Source organism: Xenopus tropicalis, chromosome 7 (genome assembly GCF_000004195.4).
Source record: "Xenopus tropicalis strain Nigerian chromosome 7, UCB_Xtro_10.0, whole genome shotgun sequence".
In the NCBI taxonomy this organism is placed as follows: Eukaryota; Metazoa; Chordata; class Amphibia; order Anura; family Pipidae; genus Xenopus; species Xenopus tropicalis.
The window spans coordinates 74,338,290-74,353,370 of NC_030683.2; the positions used below are offsets into that span (position 1 = coordinate 74,338,290).

Consider the following 15,081-nt stretch of genomic DNA (forward strand, 5'->3'; position numbering starts at 1 on the left):
GCAGCTAATATATAAAACACACCAGTTTTACCAATGTAGGGTAGCACTGCATTATATTTTTATTACTTTAAAATACTTTCTTTTTTTGGTGTTACTGTTCCTTTAAATTTCAGTTTTTAGTGGTTTCTCAGTTATAAGCAGTTTTAGACTAGAAATACCAAATGTTCGGCTCAGCGGTTTTCTTTCAATGTCAGAGTAAGTCAGTGTTTATTAACACTGGGCAATAGCCCATAACAGCCAAATTTCTTTCGTTGTTTTATGTGCAGCTGATTGAACAAATCTGATCACTGAATGTTAAAAGGGACATTATACCCCCCAGTTCAACATGAGTGAAAATAGTGCTTATGCTGAACATACTTTTGCTTATTGCTCCAACCATGAAATCTATGGTTTTATGAATTTCTTGCACTAAACAGGGCAAACAGGGGAACTGAAGCTACTCCACGTTTAAAACTTGCAATGTAGATAATTAGATTAACAGTTAGGCCTGGATTTGTGGCGAGGCCACAAAGGCCCGGGCCTAGGGCGCCACAAATTTATGGGCGGCATGACGCCCCGCCGCAACAAAATGTTGACATTTTTGCAATGAGGACTTCTGCCCACTGCTTCGTATGGGAGTTTAAATGCCCGCTCATACTCGCTTGTGGCAGTGCGGCGGAGGGGAATAGATGTTTGTTCGTGCATGCGCACGCGGGGGGCGGCCAAATTTGGGCGCCCAAATTTAATTGTTAATCCCCCTGCATGATTGACTCCTGCTAACAAAACAGTCACAACATAAGGAAAAAGTGAGGGTCGTACAACATACTGGCTTTCTAAATATTTACTTCACATGCACAATGCTCTGGAGTATCTCAAATTTCCCTGTTTGCCCAGTTTAGCTCAAGTAATAACCAAAACAATTGAGTTTTCATGATTAAAGCCATAGGCAAAACGTATGTTCAGCACAAACACTATTCATTAAATTGCATTAAATTTGATTTGCAGATTGGATGCTATGGGTTTCCAGGCAAGTAGCAACCTGAGAGCTATTTATCACATTTTGAAAGATAGCTGTTGTGCTTAAATGCTGATAAGTAGCAGTCTAAAACTGCTGTAAACACCTTTAGCACATCAACACCGGGTCCATAACCAAAAATAAGTCCACAGGGCTCATTAGTGATGAGAAAATCTGTCCCATTTCGCTTTGGTGAAAAATTTCCAGAACTTTGCAATGATTCACAAAACGGAGAATTTCATGGAACATGCAAAATGTTGCAGATAAAAAAAAAATGTTGCGCGCTGCAAAAAAAATGAGTGCAGCAATTTTTTTGTTCTGCTGTTAATTTTTTAGCGGCAAATTTGCCCCCTTTACACAAATTAATCCACCAATGGCGAAACAATGAAATTCTACACAAATCCATGCCTGCCAATAAATTTCGCTCATCAATAGGGCTCTTATACGTTCACAAGTGCAGTGAGCAAAGTGCAATTTTCAGCGCAATTGCCATGTTTTATTCCCCGCAATGCAACATTTTTTCCAATAATTATAGTGTCGTTGCAGGTGCGAAGGAGCAATTCTCTTGACACAATTGTATCTGATTTAGCAAAATTACTGTAACTACATTCTAATTTTGTCAAGTATTAAACACAACTGGGTGGAAGTCCAATTGTCTGGTGTCCTCTTTTCCAGTGTTTGGTGTGAGAGTGATGACTGCACCTGATTGTTTAGGTGAAAGTGTGCTGCACCTATTGACACTGGGCACAAAGAGAACCCTGGAGCTACCGCTTGGTCAGGGTAGCTTCAGGGTTCCCCAGTGTCAATAGGTGCAGCAGTGCCTAATTTGGAAAAGAAAGCAGAATGGACTGAGTGGCGCGGAGTACAACTATACCTAATGAGAGCATTTTAAAGGAATTACCTTTAATTAAAGTGGTATTATGCGCAACTGACTTTGGGGAAAATGCAGGGACCACAACTGTGCTTGTGGATGTACATGAGCCCTTATGTGTGCAGCTATACAGAGAAACAAATCTTTAAGTTGTGAAGATTGTCTCCTTTTTTCCTGTGCCAGAGTCTGCGCAGCTCTCTCCTCTCTTGCTCCCCCCTTCCATAAGAATGATAAGAACTCCCTCCCTGCCCCATCCAACTTCTCTATGACAAACTTCATAGGGATCTCACTTTACCATATCTCTGCTCCAGTATTAAAGGGATAAAATGTCATCAGTTGTGATTTAAAGAAGTAGTTGAATCCTGACTTAATTTACTACTTGTGGTCAGGGTCGGACTGGGGGGTGCAGGGCCCACCAGGGCTCAAGCCCCAGGGGCCCTGCAGGTGCCCCAGCCAGCCGTGTCCCCTACCCCCCCAGGGGCCCCCATAACCCCCCCGCAGGGCCCCCACCTGACGTCCTCCCCGAGCACGTATAAATTGAACACTTAAGGGGAGGAACAGTCAGAAGGGGGAGCACGGCAAAGGTCGGACTGAGCCGCCGGGGCCCACCGGGATTTTTCCCGGTGTCCCGGCAGCCCAGTCCGACCCTGCTTCTGATACCAGGTACTACTTGTGGTACCAAGACACACTAAGCTGTACTAAGTGTACATTGTCTGACAAACCACCCTCTGAAGACTGCTCTATGCATAGCTTTGGAATTTTCCCTGATTATAAATATTTAATAATGTCTACCAGGATGACTCTGCTTTAATGTAAGTTAATTCTGCTTACAATAAAAATAACAGTGTATTTATTTTATATTATTGCAGTTTTATTGTCTAGCATCAGAAGGACACCTCTTTGGTTCATTTTAGGTTTTATTTTTCGAGTATGCTTATACAGTAGACAGGTAATGAGGCTGCTTTTTTGCAGGCAGCAACAGGATGTAATGGGCAAATTATGGTATAGTCCCTTTTGATAATAATATATGAAGACAAGGAACATAAACAGAATTTTAGCAGCTAAGCCTATCCCATGGTGTGCGCATTTGTATGTGTCAGATCATTAGATGCCTAATCCTTGAGAAATCTATTTTTTAAATAAAAAAAAGTGTCCTGGTGTCACCTTCAACAAAATCATTTTGTGCCAACAATGATTTAATGCTTGAGACGCAGTCTCAAAAATTATGAAAAAACAAACCACCAGTACATTTAAACAAAATCAGTATTACACAGTACTATTAAGTGCAAGCCCTTAATACCATTTTAGATTTTCAATTTCTAGGAATGATTTATTACTACAATCTAAAACCCAGTGCAAACCAATGCATTCAGTGTATTTGAGTTTAGATATGAGTGGGGGGTACTAAGTGACAAAAAAAGGAATGGCATCCCTGGGGATGCAAAAAAACTTTGCCTTTTACCAAAAAAAATCCCTATTAACAAAATTGCCCAAGAAAATATCCCTAATAACATTTTTATCCAAAAAAAACCCCTATTAACCTATTTATCAAAGAAAATACCCCTATTTAGCTATAGTTGCCTTTACATTACAATAATTATTGTTTTTACTATACCTGACTAGATTATTTATTCCTTATATAGGAGCATTCTACCTTGTATTATTTATATATTGTGAAGAAACTATGGTGGGGTCTAGCCACTTACCATTGATAAACTAGCCTGACTATGGTCAAATGGTGTCTTATGGTCATTGAACCACTGCTTGGAACCTTTAGTGTGATATGATTTCAGGTTAGTGTAAATCAGTATTTTTACTGATGTTTTTTTTATAAATTTTATTTAATATTCTAAAGTTCTATTTAGCTGAACTGAATGTACTTAGAATGGAAACACTTATTACACACAGAGAGAGCTTAAATACATTGATTCTCTGCCATACTGATAAAGTGACAGCATTTTTTAATGAAAATAAGACATATCTTAAATGTTAAAGCAACCAAGTGGAGGTCAAAAAAAGCAATCTCTACCATACAGTATAATAAATGTACAACTCCAGGAAAATACTGGGAGAAAGCATAACCCCAACTCTCACAGAGCTAAATAACATAATCACTGTAGTAATGAGTAAGTTTGAGACCCTAATGCTGCTCACAGCTAGGTTTTTAATGCACCAGAATCTAAACAAAAGCAAGAGCTTGTGTAATGATATAGCTTAATCTCTTTATTAAACAAGGATCTGAGGATATTACAAAAGATAATGGCACATAGGGTGCATATTTTTAAGCACAAATTGTAAAGATTAGTTATTACAAACAAAAGCACTGACAGTGGTGTAACTAAAATTTACACCACAACAAAATAATTGAATTATCCTAATAAACTTTGGCAATGAGAAATGTGCATTAAAGACATACTGAAACTTAGTTTCTTACTGCCCCCCTATACCTACCTACTGGTCCCCACCAAGTATTTGCAGGATCTGTTCCTTGATGACATAGGAAAGCAGTAATGACATTCTTCACAACTGACAAATAATAAATGTGTTCTTTTAGCCTTGACTGAGAGTTTGAGAGTCTGCCACCAAATGTACAACCAATACCTTATTTTTGGGATATTTTCAGTAAAAAGCGCATTTAAATCAAACAAATATAGTGAATAATAATAAGTCACAAGGCTTAAGTGACTATCACTGGGGAGCAGGGTATGTGCCTTTTGTCATCAGTTAGTTTGGCCTGAAATCATTCTGATTGAATTGTATAAAACCAGATAAAGCTTTAAATTTACTAAAGTATACATGTTTCTGCACGCTGACGTGGCCCTCTGAATTATTTATTGTCTTCATGACCTGGAAAGTAAGCATTGGGGCTACAGAATATTAAAATTAAGTACAATTTTGAAATTAACACCAGTAAACAATTTTAGTACAGGTATGGGTTCTGTTACCCTGAAACCCAATATCCAGAAATCTCAGAATTTAAGAAGGGCCATCTCCCATAGACTCCATTTTAATCAAATAATTCAGATTTCTAAAAATGATTTCCTTTTCCTCTATAATAATAAAACTTTGCTTTGTATTTAAAACAGTGCCTTGTACTAAGTTCCAGAAAGATATAATAAATCCTTAATTTAAGCAAAACAATCCTATTGGGTTTGTTTTATGTTTAAACAATTCTTAAAGGAGAAGGAAAGGCTAGTAAAGAGTTAATCTCAAGCTGCAGGCATACCTTCAGTTCTCTCAATAGCCCTTAAGTCCCCCGATCAAAAGCCTCGTAGAAAAAAAAAACCGCTGAGCTCTGTAAAGAAAGTTCCTATAATGCCTTGCTCCTGCACCAAGACCAAGACCCGTGTACATGCTCAGTTTGTAAGACTATGAGGAAGCTTCCTGCTGATTGGCTCAGATCACAGAGGAGACAGCTGCATGTCTCTGGCACAGGGGACAACAACAAAGAGACAACAAATCCTGTTTCTTTTGACAGATCTCAGTGCAGCATTTCTGTGAGTGCTTATGGCTGTATTTACATAGACCCTTTCTGATAAAGCATACTTAGTTCTTACCTTTCCTCCTCCCTTACGGTAGGGAAATCCAAATAAGAAAAAAACCCTTATCCAGAAAACCCCAGGTCCCGAGCATTCTAAATAATGGGTCTCATACCTGTATACTTCGATGAAGAGCTTTTTTCCCTTTTTTATCCTTGCCATTAAAATGTTCTATGTGGGCAGAATGGCAGAAACAAAGGTTATGGTCGGTGAAGGACAGAGACAAGGGCAAAGAGTTATTTTGTGGAGACACCATTTCCTGCATTACCAGGAAAGATTTTTGGGATTAGTATACACATGCTCAGCAGGGATAGTTTTAGACTGTTGAAGAAACCAGAGGAAGCCAATGGAAGCAACAGAGGAGAAAAAATTCATGTAGATCCTGACCCAGTCAGAATCAAAAATGCTAACCAATGTGTCTTGTGAAATGATGTATACTGGAAAGCTTATAAAATTTGAATTATACAACCATCAGCAGTTTACTCATTGCTCCTTGGGCCAAAAGCAGAGTGGAGCATTAGGGCTTCTGTTTTTGCAGTTGTCAAAGGCAAATCTAAAGGGGAAGTTTGCTACTACATTTAAAAAAGCTTTGACTGTTTCTCAAGTAGACATAATTAAGTACCAGTGCAAGGAATCTTTATTTTTCTAAAATTATTATAATCATTACTGTTGTTTGTTCTCAAGCAGGTCAATCAAACCAGACACCCTTGCAACCAGAGAACATAAAAGCATATTTTTAGGAAGCTTCAAGAAAGAAAACCAAACAAACAATTAATTACAACAGAAAGTAAAAATAAATACTATGTTTTAAAGTGGCATTCCCCTTTTTCTTCAGTTTTTAGTTAAGAGCAGTTTGTATATGGATGCTCCTTTAGGAAGTATGCACTGCTTAATATCATGTATAAACATATTTTACAAAGAGAATCCTGTTTCCAGTCCTTGTTGCTCTCAAGCTACCAGCCTTGTGCTCTCTGGGAACTACTTAAACACTTTGATTTCACCTCCCAGCTCATAAATTGCTTTGCTCTTGTTGAACAGCTCAGGTACAACTACTGAACAAATGTGTCATGAACACATGTAGCTAATGATTATATGATATCAGCGTATTCCTCCTGGTGTAGATTAAACCGGTGTCCCCAATTGTTACTTTGTTTATGAATTTTATTTTCTTTTTTTCTGTTGTACAGACTCTAAATTAAGCCACAACAATCCCTTTTTATCTGTTTAGCTGCTACTTTGGAGCATGAAAGCCGCTGAGACCATGTGTTAATTTGAATTGAATGGGGCCTTGTTAAATTTATTGACATGAAATGAAAAATCCCCAATGTGGGTTTGAACTGTCATGCTACCCAGAGGCAAGAAATTTTAATTAAAAAAAAAAAAAAAAAGGTCTCAGAAAGCAAAGTAATGTGCAGCAATTTTTTCATAGAGCCAGCAGGCTATGGGCCCTTTTCTAACTGAAATCTCTTTTCTAGATAAACCAGGTACAAATCTGCATTGCATTAACAGTCAATGATTTGAGGATTATGGTTTTTCAAGGAGAATATGTGGCTAGTATAATGATGGCATAGGTAGGGACAGACCTGCAGGATTAAGACTATTAAAGGGAAACATAGAACAGCAGGTTCTGTCTCTTACATTAATACTCCATGGGAGTAGATCTTCAAAATATACTACAGATTACTTGAAGTACATACTGCTGAACTGTCAGTACACTTTGGCTACATACAGGCATTTTGGTTCCAAGATATCAGGTATGTTCAAATGGACACCAACTTTTTTAACTTGTAAAAATGTTTTATGTCAAAGATTGTATGATCAAACGAACAAAACAATCAACTGTTAATTTAGCTCACAGCCAGTAAAAGTGAGTTAAATGAAGAAAAAAGCAACAACTTTGACTTTCTGCACACTTAGCAAAGATATATTTTACTTACTCAATCAGGAAAAATACTGAAAACAGACTAGATAATATCATGTTTCTTTGGTGTTTTTTTTTTTTATTTCAATGCAATAAAATAACTCTGTTCTATGTTATTGTCTAATGTATCATTTTTAATAATGTCCATTAAGTGTTTCTTAATATTGCCAGCATATGATAAATCATGTTAACCGTCTTCCTGTTATGAACAGAGCTCATTGTCTAAACTAGCATTTAATCATTCAGAATATTATGTAGATAACTACTTGGTCTGCCATGTTACCGTTACAAAACTAGTGGCTTATTGTAATAATGGAGTAGAAAAGTCTTCAGATGTCTGATGTCTAGTGATGAGCGAATTGTTTCGGCAGGCATGGATTCGCAACGAATTTCCGCATTTCGCCATTGGCAAATTGTTTTGTGAAAGTTCAGTGCCGCAGAAAAATTTATTGTGCGTAAATTTTTTTTTTGTTGCACGTCAAATTGGCGTGCTCATGTCAAAAAGGGAGCAGTCGCATAAAAATTACATTACCCACAAAACACCACCTTCTTTCCCATAGTGCTAATATGTATGGCTCCTGCTAAATGATGACTGAATGATGGAGTTCTTACTATGAAATCTATATGGAAATAATGGTCTCTGAAATAGGAAAGATCTGCTGATCTTTAGGCTCTAGGGGCTGATAAACAGAAAACCTACAAGGGTTGAAATGCTTCCAGTATAGGAACTGATATGACATGAAAGGGGTGGTTCCTCTTTAAGTTAACTCTAGTACGTTATAGAATGGCCAATTCAAATCAACATTTTAATTGGTCTATATGATTTATAGTTTTGGAATTATTTGCCTTCTTTTACTAAATCTTTGCAGCTTTCAAATGGGGGTCACTGACCCCAGCAGGCAAAATACTATTGCTATGTGAGGCTACAGTTTTATTGTTATTGTTACATTTTATAGCTCAATGTTTAATTCAGGCCCTGTCCAATTCATATACCAGTCTTTCATTCAAACCATTTCCTGGTTCCTAAGGTAATTTGGGTCCTAGTAACCATACAGCTGCTGAAACTATAAACTAGAGAGCTGCTGAACAAAAAGTTAAATAGCTAACAACCTACAAATAATAAAAGAATGAATATCAAGTGCAAATTGTCTCAGAATATTACTCTCTATCATACGAAAAGTCAACTCAGAGGTAAACAACCCCTTTAAGACCAGAAATATTTATAGGGCCCACAGTCTTTAGCTCTTATTGGGTTATCTGATTGTGCTAAGTGGTGGTCCCCTTTGCTAGTATTAGCCTGGAGCCCACCAATTGATAAACTGCAACATTTGAATATGAAAGAACATAACAAAAATATTCTGCTGACATTATATCTTCTTATATTGTTCTGTAGGTTTAACTTCAGTAAACATAGTCGACTTACACCCCTGCATCTAGCCTGTCACATAAATCGTAATAATTACATCATCAATATATTTTTAAAATGGAACACATTTGCAAAAGCAATCTTTAGACAGCCACAGGATCCATTTTAAAGGGTTAAATTCCATACAGATTAAATAACTTTTTAAATGGTTCATAGCCCATTCTCTTTACAAGAGCCCAAAACAGTGGCCCCTGGACAGCACAGAAATCAGAACAGAAAAATAAGTAAGCCTTTCAAGTCCATTTCACAGTCAAAACGCTTGTGGCACCAGCGTCTGAGACTGTTGTGTTCCTTTACAAAATCACAGCCCTTTGTTACCCCACTGTTATGAGGAATTCTCAGTGCAAAGTTACATCAATCCACTGCTAGATTTACTGATCTGAGTTCTTTTCCTTTAATCTCATTTTAAAATTCTGGCAAGTAAAAGGGAAAGAAAGAGAGAAACACTTGCAAGCAATGCTAAAACAAACCACATACTCTGAAGATTCATGCTGACAAGTTAGCCCTAGGCTGCATTCATAGTGTACCTTGGAACCTCGATACAGAAATTTACATTAGTATTTACAGGAACCTGCAAGTAGCTCTTTGAAGTACCTGTAGACAGCCCGCTTGTCAGCTTCTAGCTGTGCCTGAGGGTCAATTGGTGCACCAGGGACTGGGTTTGCTGCTGCAGAGGCTGCTGGGAGGTGCACTGGTTGGGGCTTGGCAGTCTGTTGCGCCGTGGCTGTCATCTGTTAAACAGAGGAATGCAGCATGGTGAAAAACATTCAAGTTGTTTATGCTCCAACGTATTTACATGAAACAAATATTAGCTTTAAATATAACCAACATTTTAATTCTTCAGCATTCTCAAGTCATTTAAACAATACTCTTTCCCAAAAATAGAGCTTCTTACAGTATATAATACAATCTAAAACCTTAGGCATGTTACACACTAATAAAGCAAAACAATTATATACCTGCTTTTCCCAATATCAGATAGAAATACTTACTAATTATATTAATCATTTTTATAAAATGATTTAATTTCTGGATGTTTTAGAAACATCTCCATTGCTAATAATTTGTCTGGGTTACTCGTGTTTAAACGAATGATCTTAATTTGAGCAGATATCATAAGAGACATCCCTAGTGACTATTCAATGTAGATAAGTCATATGCCAGTCACAGGGATATTTAAATATGATGTTTTGAACACAATAAATCACAGAAGTTATGAGTTAGCCTGTTTGTATTAGAAGATAGAGAAAAAAGGGTATCAATCCACTTTTAATGCAAAAAAAAAAAAATTGTTTATTCAGGGTCGGACTGGGGGGTGAAGGGCCCATTGGGGCTCCCGCCCCTGCAGGTGTCCCCTAATTCCCTCCCCCCCCCGCAAGGGACCCCTGACCCCCCTCACAGGGCTGCCCCCCGACGTCCTCCCCGGAGTGCGCGTAATTTAATGCGTCAGAGGAGGAGCGGTCGGGCAGAGGGAGCGCCGACTCTGGGTCGCCAGGGCCCACCAGGATTTTTGCCGGTGTCCCGGCGGCCCAGTCCGACCCTGTGTTTATTGCATGACACCTATTCACACCCTGCAGGTTGATACCCTTTTTTTCTCTATATGCATTACTGGTTGGGAGGTACCAGTTTCATCCACTCGTACTCCACCGTACTGACACTGTAGCCACAAAATTAATGCTCTGAAAAGCTACAATTGTTAATGTTGCTTTTTACTATTGATCTTCCCTCTCCTGTTCATATTCTAGTCACTTCTTTTAACTGCTTGGTTACTAGGGCAATCAATTCCAAATTTTAAATGTATTTAAAGGTGAACTACCCATTTAAATATGTTTCATGTACTGTATGATATTAACCTAAAGAGGTTCATTTACTAACAAAGGAGCTTAACATTTAACAAGTCCTAGGTTTGTAGGGAAAGCTACTTCCTTAGTTTTCCCTTATTTGCCAAGCTTCTCATTTAACTTTCTTCTATTCTCTTGACACGTAAAGTGTGCCCATACATGTATGGGCTGCTATTTTTGACTGATTTAACTCCTAATCTGGCCATAGGAAGTATGTGTCTGATGGTGGGAGCAAGGGACAATTGCTGCAGACAGATTGGTCCCACTGTGTGGTCCACAAACAAACAAATTCATTTGCTTAATTCAGCCACAGTGAAAAATAAACACTAAACACATAACATTTAAAAATGCCTGGGAAATCTGTATCAGTGCTTTCAATTTTTCATATCTAGTGGGCTTATTATTATATTAGAATGATGGTGATGCCATACATAGAACTCCATGAAGGAATGAGGCCATGTAAAGGGATGAAATTCAAAAAAAGTATTTGAAAAAAGTTTTTGAATGGGCAACTCTGGCCTAGTGAAAATGATATAACCAGGTGCCAGTCCTTTTGGTATTTAAAGAAAAACTATACCCCCAAATAATGTAGGTCTCTATAAAATGTATTGCATAAACAAGCTTATATGTAAAACCCTGCTTCATCTAAATAAACGTTTTTGCCATTTTAAGAATTAAGGTCCGCCTCCTGGGATCATAGGATTCACAATGCACACAAACAACATACATGCTAGGCCCCATCAGCCAATGAATGGACAGAGTTCTGCCTTTTCCTCCCATACTAATTAATGTTACAGTTAGAGCTGCATCACTTCCTGTCAGGTGATCTCTGAGGGAGCACACAGCTCAAGAGAAAGGATGTAAAAGAGCAATATTTACGTATGTATATATATATATATTCCAGTTTGGCGAGATTCTTTAATAGGTCACTTAACATAATATAAACTCTCAATTGGTTACGTATTCATTCTGGGGGTATAGTCTCTCTTTAAAAAAAGTCATATATTTACAATAACTCTGAGTTTGGACCTTATGCACTCTTCATGGTGAGGATGTTGGCATACACATAACTGTCGGAACAGCATGTTCGCAAGCATCTTTCTGTCTCACCTCACATTTATCAGGCCTCTAATTGAAAAAAGGGAAGAGCGACAGAGATAAAAGGGACTATTGCAAAATGCAATGTAAATGTAAATTTTACACCAGTCAGTTTTTAGTTTTGGAACAAGCACCACCAGCTGAGGTGTTGTTATAGTATTTTGTCCTGAAAAGGATTTACAGCACTCCTGGGGACCAGTCCAGCAAACTGTGCTTTTCACTGTCAAGGCAGCAAATAAAAGTGTTTATATTTAAATGCTGCATGTGCCACGATGAAAGGCTAAAAGTTTTTTTTTTTAAGTAAATAAAGAGAAACCATTGTGATATCTTTAAAATGTTGCTTACCAAGTACACAGGTCACTATATTCCCACTGTAAGCAAGGAAAAGCATTGCAATGCAAAACAATTTATGGTTTGATAAAAGTCGAGTTTGGTAAGAAAAAAACATGCTTTTAAAGCATTCAAGTTAGCTAGGACAGCAGAACTATCATCAGGTACAAAGAAGCAAATAAAGCATGCAAAAAAAGTCAAGCTAAAATAGAGATGGAAATGGGTATTGCAGCTAGGAGTAAAAAGAATCCAAAATAATTTTTTACATTTGTAAATATTAAAAATAAATGAAGCAAAAGGGGTCAGTTGGTTGATGAGAACAGGGAAAAAGCAGAAATTTTGAACTCTTATTTTTCATCTGTCTATACATCTGAGGAGCCAGCTAATGAAGGATTCCCTTTTAATAAACCCAATTCTAGTAATATAACTACTGATGCATGGGTCACTCAGGAGGAAATGTAAAGGTAAACTTGAACATGGAAAGGTAAACAAAGGTCCAGAACTTGATGGTATTTATCCCAGGGTACTAAACAAGCCTAGTTGCCAAAACTCTTCACTTAATTTTGCAGGATTCATTGAGGTCTGGCATGGTGCCGAAAGACTGGCAAATTGCTAATGCGGTGCTGTTATTCAAAAATAGATCACATTCTCAGCCTGAAAAATATAGGGCTGTTAGTCTGACATTAGTGGTAGGAAAGCTTTTGGAAGGGGTAATAATGGATAGGCTACTTGAATACATTGCAAATCACAATAATACGAGTTTGTGCCAGCATGGTTTTATGCGTAACAGATATTGCCAGACAACTTTAATTGCTTTTTAGGAGGTGAGACTCTGGGATCGCAGTGGATGTCATCTACTTGGACTTTGCTAAAGCATATGATACAGAACTGCACAGAAAGTTAATGATAAAATTGAGGAATATTGGCCTGGAACATAACATTTGTACTTGGAAAGAGAACTGGCTGAAGGGTAGATTTCAAAGAGTAGTGGTAAATGGAACATTTTCCAATTAGGTCAGTGTTGTTAGTAGAGTAGTGCAGGGGTCAGTCCTTGGTCCTTTGCTTTTCAACTTGTTTATTAATGACCTAGAGGTGGGCATGGAAAGTACTGTTTCTATTTATAAGCAGCGCCGGATTCGTGTTCCGGGTGCCCCTAGGCCGCCCCCCCTCACCTAGTGCGCATGCGCGAACACACGAACACCCCCCCCCCCCCCCGCGGCAGACAGGTGAGCATGTGCACACCATACATTTAAACTCCCATACGGAGCAGTGGGGAGATCTGTATGGGAGCAAAATTTAAAAAATTTGTTGCGGCCGCCCTAGGCCCAAGCCTTTGTGGCCTCTCCACAAATCTGGGCCTGACTATAAGTTCCATGCTGGATGCTGCCACTTTGCAGAGCGATTTGACACAACTGGAAAACTGGGCAGCAAAATGGAAAATAAGGTTCAATGCTGAAATGTGCAAAGTTATGCACTTTGGTAGAAATAATATAAACATAAGTTATACACTAAATGGTAGTCTGTTGGGGGGATCCTTCATTGAGAAGGATCTGGGGATGTTTGTAGATAACAAGTTGTCTAATTCCAGGCAGTGTCATTCTGTGGCTACTAAAGCAAACAAAGTGATGAAAACATTATTTTGGGGTTCAGTCACTGGGGACATAACTGCTGTATATAGTGGGAATAATAAAAACTGGAGAGCAGTGAAAACCCAATGGTAAATTCAGTATGAAATCACTCAACAAATGCATATCATTTTGTTATGGCTGAGGGCATATTTAAAAGTTGTCAAGAAGTGACACAGGTTTGGCACACGATTATAAGCAGATTACTGGGAGAGGCATTTTTAGAGGTATAAGCTAAACATTTTTGCTTTCATTTTCTATGAATATGTCACTTCTAAATAGCATACATTTTAGGTGAATATTTTATAGCGTTGCTAGGAAAATGAACGTACAGGTTTACTGACTCTTTTTGATATAGCTAGGTTTGCCACCTTTTGTGTTAGGGGAGTCCAGACATCAAGGACAAGGTTGATGATGCAAGGGGGCAGGGCAAGTACATTTCATGGGTGGTGCAAAGATGCCAGGGGGTAGAACTATGATGCACATTCTATACTTGCCTGTTAACTATGACTTTCACCTAATTTGGAAATCTGAACAGGCAGTTTTCACCCAGACAACCCTTCCAAAAACCAGACTGGTGGTAACCCTATGTATTGCACACATTTAAGGGGTTATGCCATAAAAGGTGCAAAGTTTGATGCTAGTCTGGTAATGTTTAATCCAGTATTGTGCCAGAATATGGGCACCTTTATTACATTACTATCTAGTCATGCAGACAACGTGCAGCCCCTGCATTAGGGCTCATACAGATGAGCATTTGGACCTGCATTCCACCTCAGGGGAGCGCATGAGAAAACGCAGTTCATTCTTTCTCATGGGGCTGGACTGACACAGGCGCATGGAAGCCCAAAAATGCAGGTGGATCATGTTGCGGAATGCAAGAGAACTCCACCGCCGGGGAACGCCCGTCTGTACGAGCCCCTAGAGTCTGTTCATGGAGAAAGGTCAAATTGTAACCAAGAACATCATATGAATATTTACATTTAGTAAGCTGACAATGTATTTGCTTGTACCTTGCATATAAGTTCAGATCACTTCCTTCCCTCTTATACCCTCCTCGCTTCATTCACATCACTTATTCTAACAGGGCCTATACCTAGACTAGTCTTTCATACTCATTCACTTTTAATTTTGTACATGTTTTTATACTGTATGACAATACTGTCAAATACACTAAATATACACAAAGGAACATTTATAGTTCAATGGCTGACAGAGCCTTCAGCAGTAGAAATGCATCAGTATCAAACAGACATTAAAATATAAAGCAGAAACAGACTTCTGCATGAAACATAGTTCATGGCTCCAGCTTGAATTCTTTGATTCCAAATCAGTTATTTAACTATACATTTTTCTTATACATTAAGGATTTAAATGTTTTTGCAATATCTGGGCTTTCTCAATATTTACCATTGTGCTGAACTGTATTTCATGCT

The 15,081-nt window shown here is 38.2% G+C and overlaps 1 protein-coding gene across 5 annotated transcripts in view; it reads right to left on the reverse strand.

The window, feature by feature from the left end:
* Positions 1–15,081, reverse strand: part of pknox2 (PBX/knotted 1 homeobox 2) — a 327,926-nt gene that overhangs the window by 104,432 nt on the left and 208,413 nt on the right. For all 5 annotated transcript variants that reach the window (XM_031904840.1, XM_031904839.1, XM_031904841.1 and 2 more), the window contains 1 exon segment: positions 9,346–9,482. In XM_031904840.1, coding sequence (XP_031760700.1) covers positions 9,346–9,482 — 137 coding nt within the window.